The 27,196-nt window shown below is 45.7% G+C and overlaps 1 gene segment (V, D, J or C); it reads left to right on the top strand.

Moving 5' to 3' along the window:
- Positions 1-1,031: 1,031 nt before the first annotated feature.
- Positions 1,032-27,188, top strand: LOC135879351 (Ig kappa chain V-III region MOPC 321-like). The segment is given in 4 exon segments: positions 1,032-1,108; positions 1,734-2,040; positions 22,897-22,937; positions 26,593-27,188. Coding segments are annotated over 4 exon segments (729 nt in total).
- The last annotated feature ends 8 nt before the right edge of the window (positions 27,189-27,196 follow it).

Raw genomic sequence — 27,196 nt, 5'->3', positions numbered from 1 at the left:
GCAAACAGAGGCTAGGGACACCGTCCCTGCCCCTCCTGGCTAATAGCCATTGATGGGCCTATCCTCCATGAACTTATTTAGTTCTTTTTTGAACCCCGTTATAGTCTGAAGTTTCATTATTTTGTTTTATTCATGACATGTCAGTAGTAGTAGTGCGTATTATGTGCTATAGTAATAAATAATAATCTCCTATATGCAGGGGCAGCCCTAAAAGGGTGCGGTGCTGGACAAGGGGGATGGCACGTATCCACTGGGATTTTCTCTGCCTAGAGAGAATGTCTGAGGTCACAGTCTTCTTCCAAGTTCTTTTTTTTTTTTAAATCCCTTCTTCCCCACCACACCTTCACAAAGAGTTTATTTAAATGACTCAGCCACCACCAGCACTAGAGAGCCCAGTGCATTCCCTCTGCTGTGACTATCTTTCAGCTTCCAAGCTCGCTCTCTCTGTGATACCCCATGCAGCACCATGCACATTGGAGCTTGTCCTGATTTCTGCTGGTTCCAGGCTATAGCATGTATGTCACTGAGTAGATGGACTCTCCTGGAAGGCACTCAGATACTGCTCTCATCCCTGCAGTATAAGAACTTTGACACTGTAAACACTGTACATTAGCATTCAAGACCCACAGCCATGCAGCTATTGACTTGCCCACGTTTTAGTGCAGGACATTAAAAGCCAGCACCAAAACAATAAGGACGAGCTGAAAAGAAAAGGAGAAACAGGCACGTCTCTTTCTTTGTACAGTGCCTAGCTTGATGGGGCTTTATCCCGATTGGGGCTTTTGGGTGCTAACACAGTAGAAGTAATGAATAATAAAACAACAAATCACATTTCAACACTAAGGAAGTGAGCTCCCCCACCTGCCAGTCTGACCATGGCCCCCCTTCCTCTTCCCTTTTGGTGCACATTGTCACGTCACACACTAATTTTCATCTCTGAACCAAAATTTGTATATTTCACACCCAAGTGACATCCCCATGTCGCTCTGAGCTGTTTAAATGTTCCATGCCACTGGCTATGACTTGTTGATCAGCATCGGGCCACTCAGACGTATCAAGATGATCTCGCAGGCTCAGCTCGTCTTTCTGTTAGTGCTCTGGATCCCGGGTAAGGCTCAAACCAAGGGGCAATTGGATGAATTTAAAGTAAATCATCCTTAAAAGGAAAAGCTCTAGGATTTTTATCTCTCGAACCCTAAATATTCCTAAGCGTTGCAGTAACTTTGAGTGTCTTTGTCACATTTATCGGCAGTTAGAGAGAAAGGGCATATTTAAAAAGCAAGGGCTAAACCAAAACCCACTGAAGTTGAGGGGAATCTTTCCATTCACTTAAATTGCCTTTGGATCAGTCCTAGGAGAGCAACCATAAAAGGAGCGAGAATGAAAGAGCCATCTGAATCTCACCATTCACATTGCTGGCAGGTGAACAGGCAGGAGGGATAGCTCAGTGGTTTGAGCAGTGGCCTGCTAAACCCAGAGTTGTGAGTTCAATCCTTAAGGGGGCCACTTAGGGATCTGGGGCAAAAATCTGTCTGGGGATTGGTCCTGCTTTGAGCAGGGGGGGTTGGACTAGATGACCTACTGAGGTCCCTTCTAACTCTGATATTCTATGAACTATGGAATGATACATGGAAATATTTATACAGGCACATTATTGTTTCATTTATTAACTGTGTGTGTGTGTGTGTGTAAATATATATATTAACTTACATTTTATTTGTAAATTCATTCAGACTCCCAGGGGCAGATCGTGCTGACTCAGACTCCAGAATCCCTGGCAGTGTCTCCAGGAGACAGAGTCACCATCAACTGCAAAGCCAGTTCCAGCCTTACAGATGATGTTTTTGGCAGTGACTACTTAGCCTGGTACCAGCAGAAAACAGGGCAAGCTCCTACGCTTCTCATTTATGAGGCTTCCACCCTGCAAACTGGAGTTCCAGCCCGGTTCAGTGGCAGTGGGTCTGGAACCGATTTCACTCTCACAATCAGCAGCGTTGAAGCTGAAGATGCTGGAGATTATTACTGTCAACAAGGCTCTGAAACCCCTCTCACAGTGATACAGACCAATACAAAAACCTCCTGTGCTGTTCAGTTCAGTGTCAGAGCTGCTCTGTAAACAGAGTCATCTTCTCAGGGCTACTGCACCTGGGCAAGAGGGAGATGACCTGGAAGACAGTTTTAGTTGCTGGGTTTTGGATGAACTGAAGGGGGTGATGTGAGTGTTGGGAAGGCCAAGGAGGGAAGAAGGAGCCAGTAATTAAGAGCAGACACAAGCATTTTTCCCCACTGGACAGGGAGAATGGGAAGAAACAGAAGGATTTAGATTTGGCCCAAAGATGAAGGGAGGAAAGAATGGGGGAGCAGAACATGGTCACCAATTGGGGGGGCTTCTTTAGTGAGGGGATGACAATACTGTCAATGGCAAAAAAGAATGGGGAATGTGGAGAGAACTTAGGAAGGAAAATAAGGAACTTGGTTCTAATCATGTAATGCTCAAGCTGTTGACAACAGGACCACCAAGACATTTTGTAACAGGCTGCACCATAGGACTGGACTGAGGGGGACAGGTCAGGTGAGGATAAGTTTTGAGAGTCATTCAGCATAACATAGCTGGATCTCTGTAAGCAGATGAGGTTGCCCAGCTATGAGGCGTACAGGAAGAAGAGGAAGGCACCCAGGACAGGACCATGGGACTCTGCAGAGCGAAGAAGCAGCAACCAAAGAGACCCTAAGGGAGATCAGAGCCCCAAAAGTCATGTGAGAACAGGAATGCCAAGGAGAAGAGAATGATCAGGATTGAAAGCTGCAGAACATTCATGGAGGATGAGGCTGGAGTAAAGGCCTGGAGACTGGCCAGGAAGAGGCTGTCTGAGACCTTGGTGAGAAGAGTCTCAGGAGAGTGGAAAAGGCAGAACCCATTTTGGAGTGGATACAGGCATGATACAGAGGGGAGTCAGTCAAGGCCACAGTTCAAAATGAGGCAAATGGGAGAAGGGGGATGGGTTGGTTGCTGGAGACAGAGGTGGGGTCAAGGATGGGCTTTTTGAGAATGCCAGTGCATTCCTGAACAATATGGGGAAGGAACCATAGGATTGGGAGAGGCAGAGGAAAGGGAAGGGAAAGGAGTCCGGCACATAGGAGAGGAGTAGATGAGAGAACCCATGGTTGGTGACCTGAGAGAAGCGTTGGAGGAAAGAAGGGTGAAGAGGAGAAGGGAGTGAATTAGGCAGGTGGGGAAGGGTCATATCTGATGGACTCCTTCAGCCAAAAGATTCAGCCTATGAGATCCCAGGCAGAGTGAGAGGAGACATGGAGTGGAAGGCAGCGAGTAGGAGATGGGCCCCTGAAACCCGGGGCCTCAATGAGAGTGAGAAGTACAGTTGATTAGTAAGGAAGGGGGCAGCTCTGAGGAGGGGGAAGAGGATTAATTCCTGGTGGAGGAAGTCCCCATGGTTCTTGGATTTCCCCGCCGGGGTGTCAGCAAGTGGGAATAAGAAAGGAGGACATGGAGGTTGGGTTCAAGTTATGGACAGGGGCTGTGGGGCAGAGACTAAAGGAGTCTAGGGTGGGGAGAATGTGGAGAAAAGGGACAGTCACGAGAGGAGAGGACAGGCAGAAAGGGGGAACAGCTGGAGAGAAGGCAGAGATTTTGCTGACTCGGCAGCTTCTATGGAGACTTGAATGCAACTGAAAGCTGCCCACCTGCGGCAGGAGCCAAAAGGAGGAGGGAGACAGCAACACAACCTGCCCTCTCTTGAAAGAAATCAAGACCTGGGACTTTAAGGTAGGGAGGTTTTTTACCTCTGTATTTGGCACTGGTGCAACCGCTGCTGGGATACTGTGTCCAGTTCTGATGCCCACAATGCCAGACGGATGTTGATAAACTGGAGACGACTCAGAGAACAGCCACGAGAATGATTAAAGGATAGAAAACCTGCCTTACACTGACAGACTCAGGGAGCTCGATCTATTTAGCTTCATAAAGAGAAGGTTAAGGGGTGACTCAATTACAAGTCTTTAAGTACCTACATAGGAACAAATATTTCGTAGTGGGCTGTTCAGTTTGGCAGAGAAAGGTAGAACACAATTCAATGGCTGGAAATTCAGACTAGAAATAAGGCGTACATTCTTAACAGTGAGCGTAATTAAGCATTGGAACAATTTACACCAAGGGACATGGTGGATTCTCCATCACTGACAATTTTGAAATCAAGATTGGATGTTTTTTCTAAAAGATCTGCTGGAGGAATTATGTTGGGGCAATTCTGTGGCCTGTGTTATACAGGAGGTCAGATGAGATGGTCCCAATGGTCCCTTCTGGCCTTGGAATCTATGAAAGTTAATACAGCAGTAAGATCACTATTCACATTCTGAAACAAGGCAAATAAATCAATTCTGTGGGTCCAGTTCTCCCCTTGCAGGATGTGACTAACTCCCTGAGAGTCGCCGATGTCTCATGAGGGAGAATTGGTCCTTATGTGTCTAAAAGCTGGGCCTATTCCAGAGGTAAAGGTGAGAACCTTGGCATAGTCATAACTGACTGCTCTCTCCCTGCTGCTCTGCGCAGATATAAACGTTGCGTGTCACTCTCCGTAGTTAATTGATCAGTACTGAGCGGTTCAGACACGTCAGAACGATCTTACAACTTCAGTTCATCTGGCTGTTCATGCTCTGAATCTAGAGTAAGAATCAAACCAAGCAGGTAATGACTTAAAAAAGCAAAGTATTGCCATAAACAGCTTGACTTTACAATGAGACCAGTGACTTTTCTTATCTCCAGTTTTAAATCTATTCACATTAAGATGACAATATTGATTAAAATGCGAGTATAAACAGTGAATGGAAACACAGTAGAGTTTATTTGTTTTTGCCTGAGATGCATCTTTATTTATACTTTCTATGCACATTCAGATTCCAGAATCCCTGCCAGTGTCTCCAGGAGACAGAGTCATTATCAACAGCAAAGCCTGTACCAGCCTCAGCTTTGATGGAACTAACCGTTTATCCCGCTACCATAAGAAATCGGGACAAGTTCCTGAACTCCTTCTCTATCATGCGTCTACCCGGCAATCTGGGGTCCCAGCCCAGTTCCGTGGCAGTGGGTCTGGAATGGATTTCACTCTCATTAAATGCTGAAGATTATTATTGCCAGCAAGCTGCTCGCTCCCCTCTCTCAGTGATACAGACCAACATAAGAACCTCTCTGTGCTGTGCAGTTCAAGATAACAGCTGCTTCCTAAACACCGTCACCCTCTCAGTGCAACCGCTACTCTGGCCCCGGGGATCCAGTGTTGAACAGCCTTTCGGTGCTTCCCTGCCTGGGCCATGCTTCATTCCCCTGTGCTCCTCCTACTTCCCTTACTTGCAAAGCAAATAAAATTAAGGAGCTGGTCAAGCCAAGTTTGCTGCTAGAGAAGTTTCCTTCCTTGCCAAAGGGACTGGACTTCATTTGAGCTGCAGGATCTTTTTTTTCCGGGCTTAAATGGTTTTACACCTTGATCCCCAAAACAGATTTCTTCCTGGCTGCCCAGAAGACTGTCAGAGCATTGCAGGGTTCAGAGAGAAACGGTCAGCCCAAAGCCTGGGAGGGCTGCGGAGGCCTGAATCTTCAATTCCAGAAGGAAAGGAACCTCTGCAGCGACCCACACTGGACGATACGTGGCACAGCATCAATGGGCTGCCCAAGGAACTGCATCCCACCAATCTTCCTCTCTAGCAGGAAGGTGGATGAAATCGGTGTCCTCTGAGGGGAGAGACCAGGTCAGGCCCCCAGAGACGGGTTCAGTGGGAAAACGGTAGACATAACATTTTTCAATTGAGTCACACCCACAGGGCGGCTCAGAGACATGGTGCAAGGATCTGGTCCTCTTTCTACTGGGACTATGAGCAAAATACAATAGGAACCTGCTAAATGCCACATGTGGCTGCATAAAGGAACAGGGTCTTGGAGTTTCACCAACTCTGACTTTCTAGTATCCTTCATGGATGGGACTACACACTAGAACAGAGGGCAGCAGCAGGGCAGTGTCTGCTGCTGTACTGCTCAAGAGCTGTTGGATAAGGGCAGGTTTTATTTCTTTCCCTGGGTCTGACTCCAATTTCCCTTTAACAGACTAATTAACCTGGTGGAGCACAAACACGTGGTGGTTAAACATCTCTCTCTCTCTCTTTATATCCTGACATTAGCAAAGGTCTTTGTTTGGGGGGAGGGGAGGCCTCTGGGGGGTCGGTTTTACACCCGCTGTTGACTGCTTTGCCGGGTTTCCTTTCCTCCACCCCACTACACTCTCAGCAGCCAGATCCCTCCAGAGCGATTCAGATGCTGAGACCTAAAACAAGGAGAAAGCCTGGCTCAATTGCAAAACAGATAGAATCTAAGAGAGAGAGATGGATTATGGAAAGCACATTGGGGGGTAGATTTATCCATATCTTACCCCAGCTATCCCCTGGCAGCGTGAAGTCCACCAGGGACCAGGTCACAGGTGCCCAAAGCAGCTGAAACTTCCCAGTCACAGGGAAGCTAGCACAGCCCAAAGCTGCTGTGGTGCTGGGCCAGCAGAGGGGATGGCCATGTAACATGCTCCATCAGCACCTCCCATCAGTGGAGGTCTCATGAGACCCCAGGCACAGCTAAAAGCTGGCCACTGACGGTTAGCAGGAGGCGCAAACAGTGTGTGTGGGGGGGTGGCCACACATGTGCCCTGCCCAAAGGGACATGAAGGACCTGTCTGTGCCCTGTATTTATAGGCCCCTCCACCACCCTCCCTCAATCTGCACCTGACAGTTTCCCCCGACATTTTCAGTGCTCTTCGTATCACTGCTAAAACACTTCCAAGCTCACGCTCCTCCCAACCCAATTCTCTGCCCGTATTTACTGGAACACTCCCCACAGAAATCTGGCACTGAAGCCAAACGTCCCAGACTCCAAATGCCAGCCTGTCTCTGTGGATGTCTAGTGGGCTCCACGCACTGCGGAGTGGTTAAGTTAACAGTGACCTGCATGCTGGATACCCAGCTAATGTACAGATGGACCTGAGAAGATAGGAATTGCCACACCTGACCAGATCCATGGTCCATCCAATCACGTTTCCCATCTCCAGCAGAAGCCAGCAAAAGCTGCTTCAGAAGGTGCAAGAAACGCTGCAGTAGCCGGGAGGGGATAATCTGTCCCAGGGACAGGTTCCTCCTGGCCCCTAGTAGTTAGCGGTTGGTTGAAGCACTGGTACCGAAGACTGAACGCTGCCGACACTCCTGTTTTATCACCACCCTTTAGTATTTACCATTATAATTCTGGGCAGACTTGTAATCTACGGAAACGTCCCATTACCTTTTGAATCCTCCTCAGCCTTTGTCCTCGGTAGGGGACGGATCTGCCTTGATCTATCAGTGCAACTCTCCTTTGCCTCCATAGGAACTGAGTTCCTAGACCTCCCCCTCTACACAGCCCTTCAGCTCTGTACAGAGACACAGGGAAAGGGCATTTACACCGAGTAGCTGCTTTGCATATTTCCACCCGAGTGACATTCCCCTGCACGTGGGAGCTGTTATAAATGTTACCGTTACACACTCGGCGCTTCTGAGCTCCGTATCTGTCACGCTAGAATTAACAAGATGATCTGGCAGACTCAGCTACTCTGGCTCCTGGTGCTCTGGGTTCAGGGTAAGAACAAACAGTGATTTAAAAATCATGGCAGTTAGCATACAAGACCAATACTATTCTCAGTGCACACAGGCCTGGAATGTAATTCAGAGGGTTAAACAATACTACAGACTAGATTCAGCTTTGATTTGTTACACCTTATTTCATTCAACGGATGGTATATTCTTCTTTTGGCTATTGTCCCCCTCCCTTCAGGCTCCAGTGGGCAGATTGTGATGACTCAGACTCCAGAATCCCTGGCAGTGTCTCCTGGTGACAGAGTCACTATCAACTGCAAAGCCAGTTCCAGTGCTGACGGATGGGTGGCCTGGTACCAAAAGAAAACAGGACAAGCTCCTAAGCGCCTTATCTATGACGCTTCCAGCCGTGTCTCTGGGATCCCAGACCGGTTCAGGGGCAGTGGGTCAGGCACTGCCTACACATTCACAATCAGCAGAGTTGAAGCAGAAGATGCTGGAGATTATTATTGCCATCAGTACAACAGTGCCACTTTCACAGTGATACAGACCAGTACAAAAACCTCCCTGCTCGGTTCAGTTTCTATTGCTCACTGTCACAGCTGCTTCCTCCCTGTACAGTGTGGTAGGGTCAAGGCTGTTGCTACCCTCTCCAGAAGCAACTAGGGGGTGTCAGGCCTTAGGCTCCCCAGGCCACCTCTCTGATCCTTTCTGGAGTTCCCAACACCCATCACTGTGGAGAATGGAATCCCCATGGGGCAGTCATTTCTTTATGCTGTGCCGGTTCACTTCTCCCGCACCGAGTCCCTGCTCAGGGACAGCTGGTCAGAACATTTTAGTTCAAATGACACTTCAGTGAAAAGGCAAAAACTGTTGAATGAGGAAAGTGGGTGAATTCTTCCCCATTTTGTGACCTCTCCTGGGTCACCTTTCACCCCAACTACTACAACGTTCTTCTACTCGGGCTTGCTGTATCACATCCCTCCCGTTCTCCAAAGAGCAGCAGACAAAGCCATCTTCCTCCTGCTGCTCCAACCTCCTCTCCCCCGTCCCTTGAATCCTTTTGCCAGCCTCCATCCCTCGTCCACATTAAGATTAAGCTCTTCCTACCTTCCACAGTACCACCCCCATCTCTCTGCTCTCATCTGGCCCCATCAATCCTCTCTATTATGTGCTCTCCTCAGGTCCCCTCTCTGCTTTGCACTTCTTGCCATGCTGTGCCGTATATTGTGAACAGCCTCTGCTCACAGTTGTCCCTCTCCACCTTCCAAGCCCTTTTTTTACGCCCACTTCGGTTCTTTTCCCTTTCAGCGCAGGGGCTATAAGCCCAATGTTTTGTGACTGGCAAGAATTGGTGGGAATGGTTCAAGTACTTTAAAAGATCACGAACCCCCCACCCTGGGGAAGGAGGGGGGGCGAGGGAGAAAATCATTTGCTCCCTGTCTCCTATCAGTTCCGCCCACATGCACCAATGCCATCCAGGACCATCACTCACTTGCATCCAGCACTGGACACTAGGACCACCCACCAGCACATGCCTGCCCTGAGAGCTGGGATGGGAGGAGTAAGGTGCGTGATGGGGAGACAAGTCTGCTGTGGCCTGAGCTAGCAGCTTAGCATGCCAGCCCAGGAACCAGCCAGTCTGCCCAGTACCAAAGTTAAGCTCCTGTCCTAGCGCTGCTCGCTCCCAGCTCGCCACCAGTGCCATCTGCATAGTGTTGGTCTGAACTAGACTAATCTCTTCTCGGCAGGGACCTTTCTGATCTATTTGTACGGAGCCGAGTGCACGTATGGGCTCCAGAAAAAATACTCCTACTACTCAGGGCTAGGAGCAGCTTCCTGCTGATGTGGCCATGTCATTACCATTGCATCAACTTTACAATGAGTCTGCAAAACAGGCTATGATGCAGGAGCACTGCCCTGCACTTGTACAGAGAGATTCTCTGCACACAGCAGCCTCTTTCCCTTGTAGCCCTTAAAGGTAAATGAAGGTGAATTTCCACAAATTGCCACCAGAGGGCATTACACACACAAACGAAGGGCTAATCCAGTGGTTCTCAACCAGGGGTACCCTTGGGAGTACACAGAGGTCTTCCAGGGGGTACATCAACTCATCTAGGTATTTGCCTCATTTTACAACAGGCTACATAAAAAGCACTAGCGAAGTCAGTATAAACTCAAATTGCATACAGACAATGATTTGTTTATACTGGTCTATATACTATACACTGAAATGTAGGTACAATATTTATATCCCAATCCATTTATTTTATAATTACATGGTAAAACTGAGAAACTGAGCAATTTTTCAGTAATAGTGTACTGGGACACTTCTGTATTTTTACGTCGGATTTTGTAGCAAGTAGTTTTTGAGTGAGGTGAAACTTAAACACAAGACAAACGGATGCAGTAGTCTGGAAACATTGAAAGCCACTGGTCTACACAACACTAAGTTTGCCGCAGGCTGCCTACTGTGCACTCAGTGTCTGTATGTCCCCTGTTGCTGCAGGTTAATCTACAGCCGTTTCTATGCACTCATCCTACACATCAGGGCACCTGAAGTTCTGTTACTAGAGAGTATTCTAAGAGAGTGCACCCTGTTATCTTCACCGAGTACTTAACTAAGCACATTGTTATAAGCCAACCAGATCAGTTCTCTGCTTCAATACAGAGGACACCCTCCACACACCCTGCCCCTTGCCTGGGTTCCTCACATGCAGGTGATGATCAGGGCCTTTTTTACTGCAGCCTCACATCTGAGCTTTCATTCCCACGGCTGCTAAGAAAGTCAGAGTGAAAGTTCTGACCCCTGTGCAAAAAGCCAACACCAGATAGATGGACCACTAAAGCCACTAAATGGTGTGTGGGTCTTATTTCAGCCCTCTGTGGGGGTGCTGAAATAATAGCACCCATAGCAAATAATAGCAGAGAAATTAGCCCTGTCCAGTTCCCCTATGAAGGGGTGAATGCAGAGAGATCACCCCACTTACTATTTGTCTACTCCACACGATCATTAGGACACAATGAGCTGATTTCACAACACAAAGGCCAATGAGCTGATTTCCTGTAGGCAGGTATCTGGGAGGGGATTTTGAGTGTGATAATAACACCACGTTAGAGAAATGTAAACCGAAAGCTGAGGACATTCGTTCCCATTGATTCTGACCAACATCGTTTCATTGCCAAGTGGGAAAGCAGCCCTGCTGTCTTTCTACTTCAGTGATGTTCCATTTGCTCACTTGATTCTTTTGGACTTAGTCTGAATCACATGTAAATTTACACAGAGCAGCTGCTTTGCATCAGCTATCCCCACATGGTATTTCTCTGTCCCATTTTACTCCAATCAGCTGTCAGCCAGCTGAGATGTATCAGGATGATCACACAGGCTCATCACATCTGGCTGGTAGTGCTCTGCATTATAGGTAAGCCGAAATAAAGGAGACACTAACAAGGAAATGATCCAAAATGAAACCAAGGGGTGTATATATTTTGGGTCAGAACCTCAGCTGGCGTGAATCAATTTCAGTGGCACTTTGCCAATCTACACCACCCGAGGATCTGACCCATTACGCTTTGCTTTATCAGATCATTTGCACTCCTCAGGTATTATCTATACACACACTTTTCATGTGATTGAAAATAACAAGGCATGTGACACTGAAATTAAATAAAATGTGGAAAGATCCTGTCACTATTTATAAGGCCCAATACAACTGAGATTTCTAGCCTGCGCATATATGTATATTATTTTATATTTTGTTTTATTCTCAGGCTCCACGGGACGTTGTGCTGACTCAGACACCAAAATCTCTGTCAGTGTCTCCAGGAGACAGTCACCATCAACTGCAAAGCTAATTCAGACATTAGTGACAGATTCATCTAGTATGAACAGACACCTGGACATGCTTCTCAGCTGCCTGCACTCTGGGATCCCAGCCGGGTTCAATGGAGCAGATCGGGGATTGATTTCACTCTCACAATCAGCAGCATTGACACCAAAGGAGCTGGAGTTCATTGTAGTCAACAGGGCTCCTGCTCCACGGTGATACAGATCAGTACAGAAGCTTCCCCGCTCTCCTTAGTTTATGCTGCTCAGGGGAACAGCTGCTTCCTAGAGACAGTGTCAGTGCTTCAGCAACATGTGATTTGAGGACAGGGCTTGGGTCAGACCCTGGGGCCCATCCACACCACAGCTGAAAGCATCAGTTTCCCTTATCAGTGTGTAGGAGGAGGCTTTTTCCTTATAGCAGTGTTACAAATCCAGCTGGGACATACCTGGGTGAGTGTCTACAGCCCCCTCCACACAGCTAGCTCATCATGCCCATGAAACAGGTTAAAACACAATAGAACCTCCACCACCAGTTTGGGTTTGCCTGTGGGGCAGGGCAGAGCCGTTCCCAGAACCCTGTGCCCGACCAGCCACACTCACTGGCCCCTCTGGGTCTCTGGAGGGGCAGCACAAGGCAGCAAGCACTAGGAAAGTTGCTGCTACTGTCTGCAGTCTGCCCCAGCTGCCAGGGACCCATCCCCACCTCCCCAATCACAAAGCTGTGTGCTGGAGATAGAACAACCTCTAAAAATACTACACTTCCCACCTTCCCCCTCACACATACAGCACCCCAGGGCCTAGAACCCTTATTCCTCTGTTCCCCAAAATAAAGCCCTTTAAATAAAAAAATTAATGGAGATATCCTATCTCCTAGAACTGGAAGGGACCTTGAAAGGTCATCAAGTCAAGTCCAGCCCCCTGCCTTCACTAGCAGGACCAAGTACTGATTTTGCCCCAGATCCCTAAGTGGCCCCCTCAAGGATTGAACTCACAACCCTGGGTTTAGCAGACCAATGCTCAAACCACTGAGCTATCCCTCCCCCCGACTGAGCTATCCCTCCCCCCACCACCTGGGCTAAAAGCTTCCCTACAGGCACAGACTGTGCTATCTTTGGTGCCTGTGTAACAGGCTTGGGGAGAGCACTCTGCTAATGTTAAGGATAATCAATCTTTTCCTGTACCTCAGCTAACCCCTCTGCTGGGGTACAGGCCAGAGTTGAAGCTTTTCAGCACTTTGCTCTACATTCTAGTGAGTTAAATCTCGGCGAGAACAGAAGTGACACAAACATCTCTACAGGAAAAGCATTTACTAAAGCTAGATCTATCTTTCCATCCATTATTTATAACCCATGAAACAAGCGTGACTATTATCAATAACTTGACAACACTTTTGTGGGGTGGTGGTTCTCCAAGTTTTCATACTTGTTACTGCCACAAGTTCAAATGTACCATATAATTAGGTGCATGCACATACTCACACTCCTCTAGGGCTCTTTCCTGGGAGGATTTATCCTTCTCTGTTTGTGTGGAATAGTGTCCAACCTCTCTGCAAGGCACACCAGCTCCTTAGAGCTGGGAAACAAGTGTTCGTTCTACAATCTCCTTCAAACTCTCTTTGAGTCTTTGCAACAATGGTCTGCAAGTTGCACAGACTGCAGCAATTCCAGTCTTCTTCTTCTCTAGTGGGGTGAGAAAACTGGCAGCTTAAATCCAACAAAGCTGGCAAAGTCCCTGGAACACCATCTATAAAACACCCTGGTTATTATGCCACTCCATTGCTGAGCTCTTCAGTTTGATTGACTTCAACCCCTATTTATAAACTCCTCCCCTTCCCTTTGCGTTCTCATTGGTTCCCTTCTCAGAGTGGCACTAGGTATGCCCTGCTCACAATGGAAATTGCCTAAATAGCTTCAAACAGCTAACAGGCATGCCCAGTGCCTCCCACACCCAATTTCTGCATGATTCCGGCCCATCCAGCAGAGTCTCCCTGCCTGGCTCGGACAAGTCTGCAGGTATACAGAGTATCCTAAAACAAGAACTGTACCCTGCACACTCTTTCTTCCCATACAGTGCTGCAATGCGAGCATGTGGGTCACATTTGCATAGTACTGTACCCAGTCCATTGTAGGTGCTACTGGAAATCATAATGATAGACACTAGTAGCAGGTCCCTTATTTAATCTGTGGACCAGCCACTAGAGGGCAGTATCTCTCTCTCATTCACACACACATACCGACTGCACATTACAGGGAGGCCAAATCTTGTTATAATACTCTGGTAGGGACACTATTATGTTACAGCCCCAACCTGGTAGATATGACTGTACAGAGGAACCTGCTATCCTAGCTTCTTAACTCAGCTGCAAAAATCCCTGACCAGGGAGCCTGTACTAGAAAAATGCTAATTGTTTTTATTCTGGCTGCTGCTAGCACAATTTTTAAGTAGCATAGGGACTAACCAGGCAGCCTGCCTGCTGCTTCTTTCTTGTACTCTCAGTAGCTCCCCCGGCCGGGGGGGGGGGGGATGTCTAACCGCTCCATGGACAGACAAAACCTAGTTCTCCTTTGATTCTAAAACTAGTCAGGTGCATTCAATAGCAAAGAGGGTGTCAGAATGGTCTTCCCTAGGCTGGGGAAACTTTTTCTTAAGAGTCAGTAACACTATCTGGGGAAACATTTCTTGTAGGCAACATTTCAAATATATTCCTTTGCTTTATCCTGGGCCTGATCCTGCTGTCCTTGTTCAGGCTAAGGAGACAGTGGACTCATTTTTTTCAAAGGGTTTTCTATTTGTTAAGATAGTTAGATTCATTGCCACAGGGATCACTGACTAGCTGCTAAGTGATCACTTTAAACTAGGTTTGTAACCCTTTGGGCAGATTTTCCTCAAACCAAACAATAATATTCAATGCCAAAATCTGGACAACACTAAGGTCAACACAAGCCAATGGGACTATACACTTGCTTAAAGTTGCACATGTGCCTAAAGAACCTTCCTGAATCGGGGCCACAATTAAGTACTGCAGTTCATCCTTGTTGCCACCAGAGGGTGTCAGAAGCCTTATGCTGAATATACTGCATATGAATATTGCAAGTGGAAATACGTTAATACTTCCTGCAACAGTTTAGACAAATCCATTCTTCAGTTTTAAACACTAGAACCATAGCGCACACCATCAGCTTTGCAGCGATATACCTAAGTGATGCATCCCTGCCATCCTGACCACTTATAATTGCTCCATTTCACTCTTTAGTTTTACATGGAGTTTGTTGATCAACATTGGCCAGCTCAGATTAATTGAGTAATTTTGCTGGTTCATTTTATCTGGCCAAGGCTACAAGGTAAGTACAAAAAATTAGACAATACATTTAAAAATGAAAATCGAAATTGTGGCTTAATCCCACAACTATAACTTTATATATTATGTTAATACCGTCATGTGATTAAAGAAATTAAGGAAATATTGTACCAAAATAAACTGGAGACATACATGACCAGTTGGTGTAAATCAGGGTAACTCCCTTGAAGTCAAAGGCGTTTACATTAGCTATGGATCTGGCCCATACAGTGTAATATTGTTGAAGTCGTTGGCTCATGTAATGGATTAAAATATATGGAGTGGATTTGGGTTTTGTTCTGTTTTTAAAATAATATTTGGAACATTTATAATGGTTCAGAACCGCCAGTGTGCATCACTTGGGTATAGAGATGCAAAGCAGATCGTGTGTTTTGGATACATGGTTTAAAAATGCACAATAGATTTGACTGTCAGAACATGCAGAATTGGCATTAATTGTATTACTATCTCCAATCGTCACAATCCTGTACTGTATACGGGACTGAGGCTTAGCTCTCCCCCTGGTGGCGAGCAGAATTCTCTGCAGTGCTTCCGGCCTTGAAATATGGGGAAGGCTTGAAACATTGGACATTAACAACTTAGTACAGGAAAAATATATTTATTTCAATGAATAAAAAAGTTCTGCTAAGAAAACATACTAATGAATGTACAGCTTCAAACCAGACATTCATTACCCATGAAATATACAAACTGAGGCAATGCCAGTTAAAATAACTAAGCTTCCCCATTTATCACCATTTCTCAAAACAGAAACCTCAAATTTCCCCGCCAGAAAAAGCCTTTGTAAATACAAGAAACACAGCACTTTTTCTGGCGAGAATACTTGAGGGTTTTTTTTGTGGAGTGGTGACATATAAGGGAGGTTGAGTATTTTTATTGACTCATCTTGTAGAGATTTTTTTGTGAAGATTTCATGGTTTAATGCTGTACATTCATTTAGAATATTTTTCTGATCAACACATTTTTACAAATCAAAATAAAATATTCCTATATTGCTTGTTAATATGTTTCCAACTGTGACAGTCCCGTAAATGGAGCACTGCACAGCATCCTGATTACCACTAGAGGGAGTCATAACAAGCCTTATGCTGAATATTGTAGATGATGATAAATTAATTGCAACTGAGTATGTTCTGAGATGGTATCAAATGAACTATTGCAGAGCGTACTAATTGCCCCCAGAGGGAGGCATAACACAGTGTACTGTATGTATTGTGACCGTTACAGATGGTAAATACATTAGTAGTAACCGCTGCCTCGTGTATCATTTTGATGATCTGTTCAATAGATGTTTGCTCACGGAGATTCCGTCTTTTATCAAGTCATTTCCAGCTCGATAAACAGAAACTGTATTCCTCTCACAGGCCACTGTCGTGATCTGTTTCTCATTGCCTCTCTGTAGCTTGGTTCAATAAGCCTGATCCGCAGCCCACTGGAGTCAATAGAAATCTTTTCAATTGCCTTCGAATCAGGTCTTGTCTATGGTGTTCACAAAAACCCCATCACTAAAGTTAGGCACTGGTTGTTTGGGCTTTTGGTTGGTAGTGAGTGTTAATTTTTACCCTGCTATTCCGTCATCCCATTATTTTAATGTGCTGATGCTTGCAGCCTGCTGGGAGAGGATTGGACACACAGCTGAAAGGTAAAACCTTTGCACAGACATATTTTTAAGCTGCTTAAGGTTCTAAAATGCATGTAAAGACAAAAGAAAGCAGCTCCTGCACCTGCCAAGAGCTGAGATCAGGGCTTTGCATTCCCCCTGCAAAGAGTTGAGGACATCACAACCATTCAGGGCCCCATGCTGTGTCCCCTGGGCCAGATCCATTCCTAGGTTCCCCCAAGGGAAGCCAGGCAGAAGGTGAGCCTGCCTGGGGTAGGAGCTCACTGGCACAAGCTGCCTGCAGCCCTTCTCTGTCAGTGGGCCCAGACTCAACCAGTGTAGCCCTGAAGGTGGATGAATGTGAACGGGGAGTGGCCAGGCCACCCAGGAGATGCCCGGAGGCTATGAAGCAGCAGCCGCAGCCCTACTCCCCTTGACAGAACCTGTGAGGGAATGGGATGCAGTACTGCCACCTGCCCTTCATCAGGGTGAACTCAGCTGGGAGCTCAGTTCCCCCCACCGGCGCCGGAACTAGGGGGGCCAGGGGCCATGGCCCCCCCACTTTTTAACAAAAGAAACATAAGTGCAGAATTCATGTCCCCCGCAGATTTTTTTCCCCTCACAGAATAATAGATTCTGCCAGGGAGGCACTGCAACTACACCTTTTGCCCACCAGGGGCTGCTGTGGCACCAGAAGAGAGGGCAGCTGGCTCACTGCCAGAGCAGCCAGCCAGGGAGAGGGGGCACTTTGGCCTTGCCCCCACCCTTCTACAAAGGTTCTGGTGCCCTTGCCTGCAGAAGCAGTGGCATAGACTCAGTGCCCACAGTATTAACCAAGCCCCTTGTGTGTAACTTCTGTGGAAGTCAAAGGGGGCCTCTCGCAAACAGAACCCCTCCATTGCAAAGCCAGAGCCTAAGGTTATCGCCCCTCACTGTGTTGATATTAATTATCCCAGGCAGAGTAAAGACACCCTGATCCTTCTTCAATAAGAGATGACAGGCAGTGTCATGCTGATGGCTGACCATCGCTAGACAACTGGTACCTCCGGGTTGGAACACATGACAGGGACAGGGTGGAGGGAAAGAACCATGTGCTGAAAATGCTCTGGCAACCAAGAGATGTAGGGAAATGAGATGACTTACCTGAAATGCTGGTTCTGCGACTGTGTATGCGCACAACCCATCCACGCTGTGGGGAACAGGCACCATACACATGGCTGGCAGGAGTTCCATAGCCTAGAGTCCACAACAGGGCAGGGCTGGCTTGCTCCTGCCAGGGTCCCTCAGGACCCCTAATGCATCCAACTGTTGCTTCCTTTCTAGCAGCAAAAGCCCTGTGTGTGGAGAGGAGAGGAGGGGACATCTGGGTGTGGCTGCCAAGGGAGGAGGGGGCTGCCTGGTGTGAGGGACTGGCTGTATGCAAGGAAGACAGCGTGTGTTTCAGGGGGATCCCACTGCCTGTGGGAGAGATGGCACTGCCTCTGGGTGTGTGTGTGTGAGGTATCTTATGGGGGACTGCCTGTGTGTGAGGGGCTGACTGTATGTGAGGTGGCACTGCCTGTGTGTAAGCAGCTGATTGTATCTGCGGGAGGATTGCCTGTGTGTGAGGGGCTGACTGTATGTGAGGGGACATTGCCCATGTGTGAGGCTGATTTTATCTGGGGAAAGATTGCCTGTGTGAGAGGGGCTGACAGTATGTGAGGGGACACTGCCTGTGTGTGAGGGGCTGACTCCATGTGAGGTGGCACTTGTGTGTACAGGGGGACAGCTTGTGTGTGAAGGGATTGACTTTATGCTTGTGTGAGTGTGAATCTGGAAGAGAGCTCTGTGTGTGAGAGAAAGGGTGTGCGGAAGAGAGAGAGAGCGATTTGTAGAGAAAGCAAGCTCATGTAAGATATAGGGGACTGGGAGGGGACGTGACTTTTGTGGGGAGTCAGGAGATCATGAGCAAGGGTTTTTTTGCAGGGGAGGGAGGAGAGTGTGTCTGTGTGGTATTGTCTATGCCATGTAGGATCCTGGGTGTGTGATTTGTGGGTGGGAGGCAGGAGAGTCTGTGGAGCTGGGAAGAGTACACAGAGGCTGCCTCTACACTATTAAATGTGATGCCCACTTTTCAGTGTCCTGGAGGATGCTCTGGGACTCCCAATGGCGCAAGGACTAGTGGAGGCCAGGCTCAGGCATTTCAGAGGAGGGCTTTAGGACAAAGTGCTGACAATGTCTGAGTCCAGTCTACACTTGCCCTTGTGCTGGTGTAAGCAATGGGGCAACGTCACATTCCATTTGCTAGTGTAGACATGGCCCGAGAGTGAGAAAACGGAAGGCGGGATTAGTAAAAGAAGCAAGAGGCTGTCAATGTGGGTGAAGGAGGAAGAGAACACCACACATAGAGAGCAGAGGAGAAGGAGGCAAGGGAGGAGGGAACAGTTACACCCTCTATAAAAATATTAATGATGGAATATAGACTCTGATAAAGATGGAAGCAAAGACAACTGAGGTGAAATTCCCCTGTGGTCAACCCCGGCCAGCCTGCCTCGACCTCACAATTTTAATTGTCTTTTTCACACTGATCAAAATTCTCCCTCCTGGTCCTGCCCTCTTTTCACAGCTTTTAAGGCTGGGGGTTCAAAAGAGCCTAAGGGAGTTAGAGGGCAAAAGTCAATGGGATGTGGGCACCTAAACCCCTTGGGCTCCTTTGAAAATCCCACCCTAAAAGCAGCTGCCCTTCTCTCAAACGGGCCAGTGGAGAAGAGCTCTCATCACTTGTTCCTCCAGTTCCTCATTTGCATTTTCAGATTCAGTTTCCACCGTAACATTTTCAGATTCAGTTTCTACCGTAACATTTTCAGGTTTAGAGTCCGTTTCTTCGCTAACCTGGTCCCTGTTTTCATCACCACCCCAGTGAAAAAGGGTAACAACTGTCTTCCTGAATATGTACAGAGCCACTGTCCATTTCAGCTCTGTGTCTATTTTCAAATCCATAATCTAATAACACCTGGCGGGTATGTCTCTCCATTGACCTAAACCAGGTACAAGTCCCAACACCTTGATTGCAACATCTTTTCCCTGCTTCCTTCTTCCCCTGTGACTGTGAACCAACACTCTTCTGTTTAGGTTCTAGGATCCAAGCTCAGCGAGGTACTTAAGCACATGCCTAACTTGAAGGATGTGGATAGGCCCATTGAAGCCAACGGGACTATCCAGGCACACATGCGTAACGGCTTTTCTGAACGGTGGCCATATTGTGTGACAGACCAGAGTCTTTCTTAGGATATGTCTGCACTGCATCTGGGAGTTTAATTCCCAGCTCAGGCAGACTTACACGTGCTAGCTCTGCTGGAGCTGGCGTGCTAAAAATAGCAGTGTTGCCACAGCAGCACAGGCAGTGGCTTGAGCTAGCCACCTCAGTACAACCCTGCCCAAGATCCTAGCTTCATACTCGGGTGGCGAGCCCATGCCACCACCCAAGCCACTGCAGCCACACTGTTACTTTTCACACGCTAGCTCAAGCAGAGTGAGCGTGGGGACATCTACCTGGTCACACCTGCCAGCGGCAGGGCAGAGATACCCTTGCTGACTGTGGCTCTCTCTTGTGATAGTGCCACATCATAAACCTGGTGCCAGCCCATGTTCATGACTTCTGTGAACAGCATTATAAATGCCCCATCTTTCCCCTGCAGGAGAATCTGAAAACCAACCACTTTTCTTCCCGAGCTCTCATTCTTGCCTAGGAGGACTGGTAGTTTCTGATGCAGACGTGAAGCATCAGGGTTAATATATTCTCCATCCTGATGCATCCCGGCATCTAGAAACACAGGCTGGGGCAGGGCAAGCTGAGTCTTGACATCTTTAGCCGCTAGCTAAGACCACCTGGAGCAGCAGGTTCTCACAGTGGGGGTAGGAGATGTAGCAGAGCTATCCCTAGGCACAAGGGAGTTGCGTTCAGCCACTTTGAAGACACCTAGGATGGTTTCAGTGTTGGGCTCAGGTCCTTCATCATCTGGCCTGGGTTAATACAGTCAGGGCTAACCTTTCTCAAGGTACTGCATAACTTTGAGCTGGGAGTGCCTTTTGGTTTTCAGCCTAGATAGAATGGTCTCAGGTACCCTGGTTATAAACAGGGGGGAAATTGGCATCTTTGGAGGAAGTTGGTAGCCTTTATTTATTTTGTCCCCATGGGGATTAGAAGTTCTTCTAAAGAACCCTACAGCTCATCAGACTCATTCAAGAAATAAGAGTTATTCTCCCCAACAACCCCATCATCCCAGGTGTCTTATTCAGACTGCAGAACAGACCTGGCTGTTGGATGCCTCAATAGCAGGAGAATAGGTAGGCTGCATGGAGATCATTGCCACAGAAGGCCCCAGTGATAACGATGTGACAGCTGGTGCTGTGAATGTGATGAAGGAACTGATAACTGGCATGCAGCCAGGTCCCCCAAACACAATCTCACCTCAACATCTCTCTGAGCTGTAGGTAAACGCCACCTAATTTGGTAGTGTTTGACCACCAGCTGAGTTCACTCTCAATCCTACTCAGCTAAATCATGCTAGATCAGCATTCTATGCACCATGGCAACTTTCTGTCATCCCTTAGAAAGTTCCCAGCTGCAGTGTTTTGCTCCTACACAAACTGCATATGTCCTTTTCTATGCAAGAATTTCTAGGCCCTGCATCCTTCCTTGGCCTGGTACAGAAAATATCCAGCAAGTTCCATGCTAACACTGGTGGTATGACTCCATTGATCTCAATGAAGTAACTCCTAATTTATACCTACATAAGGGAGAGCAGAATCAAGTCCATTGCCCATTTGTTTGTGCAAGTATTTTGTCAATGTATGGTTTGCTGTATGTGAAATAAACTCTGCAGCTCATGCAAAATCTGGGTGGGGTGCTCTATATCACATCTACATTTTCTGGACTTGGGCGTGAACCAAAATCCTGCATCTGAACATCCTGAACTTTGGAAAAGTTTGAATCAGGATCCAAACTTTGCACTTGGACCCAGGTCTAATAGTTTCAGCATTTATGCTTTCAAGGTAATACAGCATGTGACTAGGGTTACAATATGTGTCAATGCGGATGTGGGAACAGAGGGACAGGAGAGAAGATAGGATGTATTGATCTGATCTTAATTCTATCTAACTTCTTGACTGTTTATAGATAATGAAACCAAGGTCACTCGACCTAGCACTGAATTCTCAGTTTTGCACAATGGAAAAAAACATTTTTATAGGGGAAATGAGCTTTAGCAAGTGAACCGAATGCCCCTTCCCCTTCTGCTGTCAGGTTTTTGTACGGCGAGGCGATAGGAACTGATCACTGTGGTGGACGTTCGGTAAAGGAACCAAGGTAGAAATAAAACGTAAGTACCTTGAAATGATTCTGTTTTCACTGTCTATTCTGTCTTTAAATTTGTATTCATTAATACTGTCGAATTATAATGTGAATATCTGTTGGTGTTGGAAATTGCAGGTAAAGGATGGTTTTCAGGGCAGATGTAGTTCAACTGTAATAGAAAAGAGATTAATTTGAAGAAAGTAGGACTTTGCTTTTCATTCCAGACCAGTGAAATTCAGTAAATGTTACATGTCTGGTAGTGGTCAAAAATATTGTTGGCCAGACCCTCAGCTGACGTTAATCACTGCAGTATTCCACATTCTCAAACATCGGCGTTATGCCGATTTACACTAACAAAGGCTCTGGCCCCATATTTCTAAAACATACTGTACCACTGATGCGGCTAATGGCCTAGGTTAGGAGGAACTGAGGTTTTTGTAGAGGGAACAGGTAGCAAGGAAGCACTGTGGTACACTTTCGGCAAAGGGACCCGGGTAGAGATCAAACGTAAGTACATTTTTCTCAATGCTCTTCAGTTTTCTTTGTCACATTTGTCCATTTTCATGTTTTTGGGGGGGGGTTTGCATTGGGGTAATTGGTGATATGAGAATGCTAAGAGACTTACCGGGAGATGAGACTGGTAAAGTGTATAAAATAAACGTATCCTCGAGGAAAGAAAACACCTCTACCTCCTTAGGTGGAATTTTAGAGCTAAATTGTTACATATTGTATGAGATAGCCAGCCTACTGAGGGCTCACATAGCTACACAGTAAATAGGTTTCTGTAGGAGAGGAAGTTGATAGGCAATCACTGTGAGTCACTTTTGGCAAAGGGACCAAGTTGGAGATAAAACGTAAGTGCATTTTTTACTCTCTTTCAACTCTCTTTGTCCAGTTTGCCTATTTTCACAATTTTTTTGGCAGGGGGGTGTCTGCAATTTGTGAAATATGAGTGCCGACAGAATTGCTCTCATCATAGATTTGTAAAGTGTATGAAATAACCCTGTCTTTGAGGACAGAAAATTCCTTCACCTCCAAAGATGAAATTTGGGCTAAATTGTTATATTTTACATAAATTGACCCACTTAAAGTTGACAGCCCATTTAGTTGCACAGTAAAAAGGTTTTTGTAGAGGGGGAAGTTCACAGGCATTCACTGTGGTTCACTTTCGGGAAGGGGACCAAGTTGGAGATAAAACGTAAGTGCATTTTTGAACTCTCTTCAGATTTTCTATGTCCAATTTGTCCATATTCACAATTTTTGTCTGTAATTCATGAAATGGGATCGCTGACAAAATTACTGGGGCTGTAGATATGTGAAGTATTTATATAAAATATACCTGTCCTCAAGAGTGGAAAATACTTCCACCTCCCTAGATGGAATTTGGGCTAAACTGCTCTATTTTACGTAAATTAACCTACTTACAATGGAGAGCCCATTTAGATGTGCAATAAAAAGGTTTCTGTAAAAGAGGAAGGTTATAGACAATCACTGTGGCTCACTTTTGGCAAAGGGACCAAGTTGGAGATAAAACGTAAGTGCATTTTATTTGTGATCAATCCCCTTTGTTTTTGCTTGATTTAATGCACAAATTTAGAAAAATGCTGTTTTTTCTCTCTGTCCCTTTCTTTGCTGTCTCACCCCATTCCCAGTCGTTAGTTGTCAAATCCTTACGTTTAATTGCAAGGATTAAAAATCAACTGGGAATGTTTAAAGAAAAGGCTAATTTTATTTCCAAACAAGAATATGATGGCTGAATTGTAGGCTAGTGACAGTGTTGGTCCTGGGTCTTCATCTGAGGATATCAACACTGTTAGTAAAAATTCAGCCATCCTCTTGTCTATAGATTTTAAGTGGAAAAATCCCAAAGTTTCATAACAAAGGTCATGATCCAGCAGCCACTGAAGTCACTAGAAATACTCCCATTGACTTCAGTAGGACTTGGATCAAACCATATACAAGTGTTTTTGTTTTAATTGCGAATTTTGGCAGTACATCTCATTAAGAGAAACTGGAAATTGTCTCTCAAATAATGTAAGCGGTGTGCCCAGATACCACAGTGATCAACATACTGATGACTGATTAAACAGATTAGATTGGACTAGATTGATAAAATAGATTAGACTGATGTTAACAAGAAAAGTCCAGTTTTAGAAAAAAATAGTTTAAGAAATGAAGAGAAAATACTAAAAACCTACCTAAAGAGCAGACAAACATTCCTGTTAAAATAATAACCTGCACAAAATAAGTTAATTGGAAGCCAGCAGCACAAATGTGGAGGAAAATGTAAAATAAGTTGTAGTTATTAATTGCTAGCTGTAATCGATAAGATTTAAGTTAGCTGCATCTAGTCATTGTTAGCTGTATATCTATCCAACGCATCTCATCATTGTTTTAAAGAATTTAATTTTAAGACCTACAAAAATAATTTTGACATTTGTCATATCGACTATAGTAATGTATCTATGAAAGCAGATGTAGCAGCAGTGTATGGTATATTTTTATTTTGCACTAGGGAAAAAATTTGATAACTCTTCTAAAAATATTCTGATGATAGAAAAATGCAATTGATTCACATATTTTAAGTTTTTGTTTTATTGATTATCTTACAAAAGATTTTTTTCAGTAGCTTTGACACAATGCTCTACTCATATATATTTTGAATTTTAAAAAATATAGTGATGAGGCCATTGTGGAGGACAATCCAATTAAATGATTTTTTTTCTTTTCTTTTTTTTTCTTTTCCAATTACTGTTTTTCACAAACAAGTCAAAAATACTTTAAAAAATTGTTTGGGGCTATATATCGTTTGTAGCATAATATATAAAATGTGTTGTTATTTCAAATGTGTTACAGAGGCTATCAAATGTATGGTATCTATATGTCCATAGATATAGATATAGATATAGATATAGATGGCATGATTCTCCTCTCAGACTGGTGTAAATCAGGTGTGACTCCACTGAAATCAGAAGTGCTCTCACTCCACCGCTGAAGTTAGTGGAGCTATGAAGTTATACCACTTTAACACTGGTTTAAATGAAAGGAGAATCAGGTCTATTATCTTATACTGTTCATTTGCTAAGATAAGTGTAAAAACATATGAGTATTTTTCTGGAATCCCAAGACATTTTAAAAGTCTGGGCTCCAATTTTGTTAGATTCAGTGCTTAGACGTTATTATTTTAGTTTGTACAGTAGCAAAGCAGGAGACTGAGTGAACTGAATGATTTTGACTTGGTTTTCCAAGATGTGATCTATGTTATGTTTTCTTCAGATCTTTACAAAATTAGTACTTGATCCTGCAGTCTTTGCTCAGACAAAACTGCCATTGAAATCAGGGGGAGTATTATCTGGGGAAGGATTGCAAGATTGGGTCCTAGTTTTCAAGAGTCTGAATATTGACATATGGGGAAAGATTTTACTCAGTTACATCAGATTTACATCTGTCACCAAGATCAGAATCTGGCCCATTTAGTGATTATGTGACACAAAGTGAGATACACGAACACTCACTCCAAGTTGCTATGCTAAAGGTCGCCACAGTCTTAACTTCATGTCTTTCTCTAGCTGCACACTGACTTTTTTTTAAAACAGATCTTGAGTTTTTAGTTCTAGTCGTATATGACGGTTGCAGTAGGAAAAATATTAATAATACTCTGTGGGTCTGGAGCCTGATTCTCTTCTTATTTCCACCTGCATACAATGGGTCCACTCTACTGAAGTGAATGGAGTCATGCAGGTGACTGGTGTGAGAGGAGAATCAGGTTTCTGATTTGAAAAGTACTGAGCACCTGTATCTCCCATTGACTTTAAGTGGAGGGACGCGTGCTCAGCACCTCTGAAAAACAGGCCCTAAGGAATTAGATGGCTCAGGGGATTGGCAATGAGAGAGATCTGGAGTGAAATCCTGGCTCCAGTAGAGTCAATGGGAAAACTAATATGAACTTCAATGGGGCCCAGATTTCACCCCTGGAGCCTTTCCCCTCTAGGTCACAGCTTCCAGTGGAGAGAGGGGTTCATGTTGTCATGTACATGGCATCAGTTAGCATCCTGGTTGGCAATCTCAGCAGAGAGACCCAGGGTTGAGTGGGAAGTACCTTCTCACCCTCTGCGAGCCTTCCTCTAGCTCAGGATTGAGGGATATAGGCATGGTGGTGGGAAGCTTGCACTGCTACTGCTACATGAGCTGTATCTTGTCTGTCGATAAACAGGACTTTAACCTCCAGAGCTGTCACACTGGCATCTTTCCCTGGTATCTCTTGGGTGAGGCCATTTTCCAGGGCATTGCATGTCTCTTACACTAATATCAAAGGCTCTCGCATCACTCAGGGCCAGGTTGAGCAGCCCTTCCTCACATGGGGAAGCACTTCCACACACAAATAGTGCCAAGGTGGTAAGCAAAATGAAACCGGGTATGATGGGGCAGATTCTCAGCGGGTGTCAATCCGAAGAGCCCATTAGAGTCCATGGAGCTGTGTTGATTTACACCTGCAGAGGACCTGGCCCTGTGTTTTCTTAAACCTGAATTGATATCCTATATGGTCTATGTACACTGACTCCCTCTGTATTCTGACCTGCTGTGTCACTTAACCGTTCCGTGCCTCAGTTTCCCCATCAATAAAATGGGGATAATGATGATACTTCCCTACCTACCAAGAGTATTTGGAGGATGAATTAGTTAATGGGCCAAATCCAGCTTGCCTCAATCACACATGGATGAACTACTCACATAAGTAAGGCAAGAATGATTTGGCCTGATAGTTGTGTACGGCTACATCCATGCTCGGTGTTACTATGTACTCCTAGGTCAGTTGTCATTAACACCGTATTCTGTGCTCTCCTTTTTTGCAGGTAGAGAAAATGCCAAGCCTTCGGTGTTCATCTTTCACCCATCAGCCGACCAGCTGTCTGGGGGATCAGCCACCTTGGTGTGCCTGGTGAATGGCTTCTACCCGAGTGGCTTGAATGTGGTCTGGAAAATGGATAAGGTCGCCACCACAGCTGATGTCCTCACCAGCACGAAGCAGCAAGATACTTCTGACAGCACGTACAGCCTGAGCAGCACCCTGACGCTTACAAAAGCTCAGTACAACTCGCACAACGAGTATAGCTGCGAGGTGACGCATGAAACCGTGCAGAGCCCTATTGTCAAGAGTTTCAAGAGATCGGATTGTTCGCAGTAGGAGGCTCCCAGGGAAAGATCCCTGCCTCCTCTTTGCAGCCTTTCTTATGCTTTGTTTATGTAACTATCAGTCTTATTCATTTTTTTTCCCTCCCAAAATATGATGACAGAGATCTTCCAGGTCTCACCTCCTGCCTTACCCCTTGCTAACAGTCCTGGATAACCAGGCCCTGCCTGATTTTACCCTGCTGCCCAATGAGGTTTCCTGCTTTTATCATGTTTCAACTTCAAAAATGAATAAATAAATGAAATGAATGAAACCGCATCTGTTCT

This window comes from Emys orbicularis, chromosome 5, assembly GCF_028017835.1.
Source record: "Emys orbicularis isolate rEmyOrb1 chromosome 5, rEmyOrb1.hap1, whole genome shotgun sequence".
Taxonomy (NCBI): domain Eukaryota; kingdom Metazoa; phylum Chordata; order Testudines; family Emydidae; genus Emys; species Emys orbicularis.
Note: the sequence above shows the minus strand (reverse complement) of the source record. Positions and strands in the feature narration are given on the sequence as shown.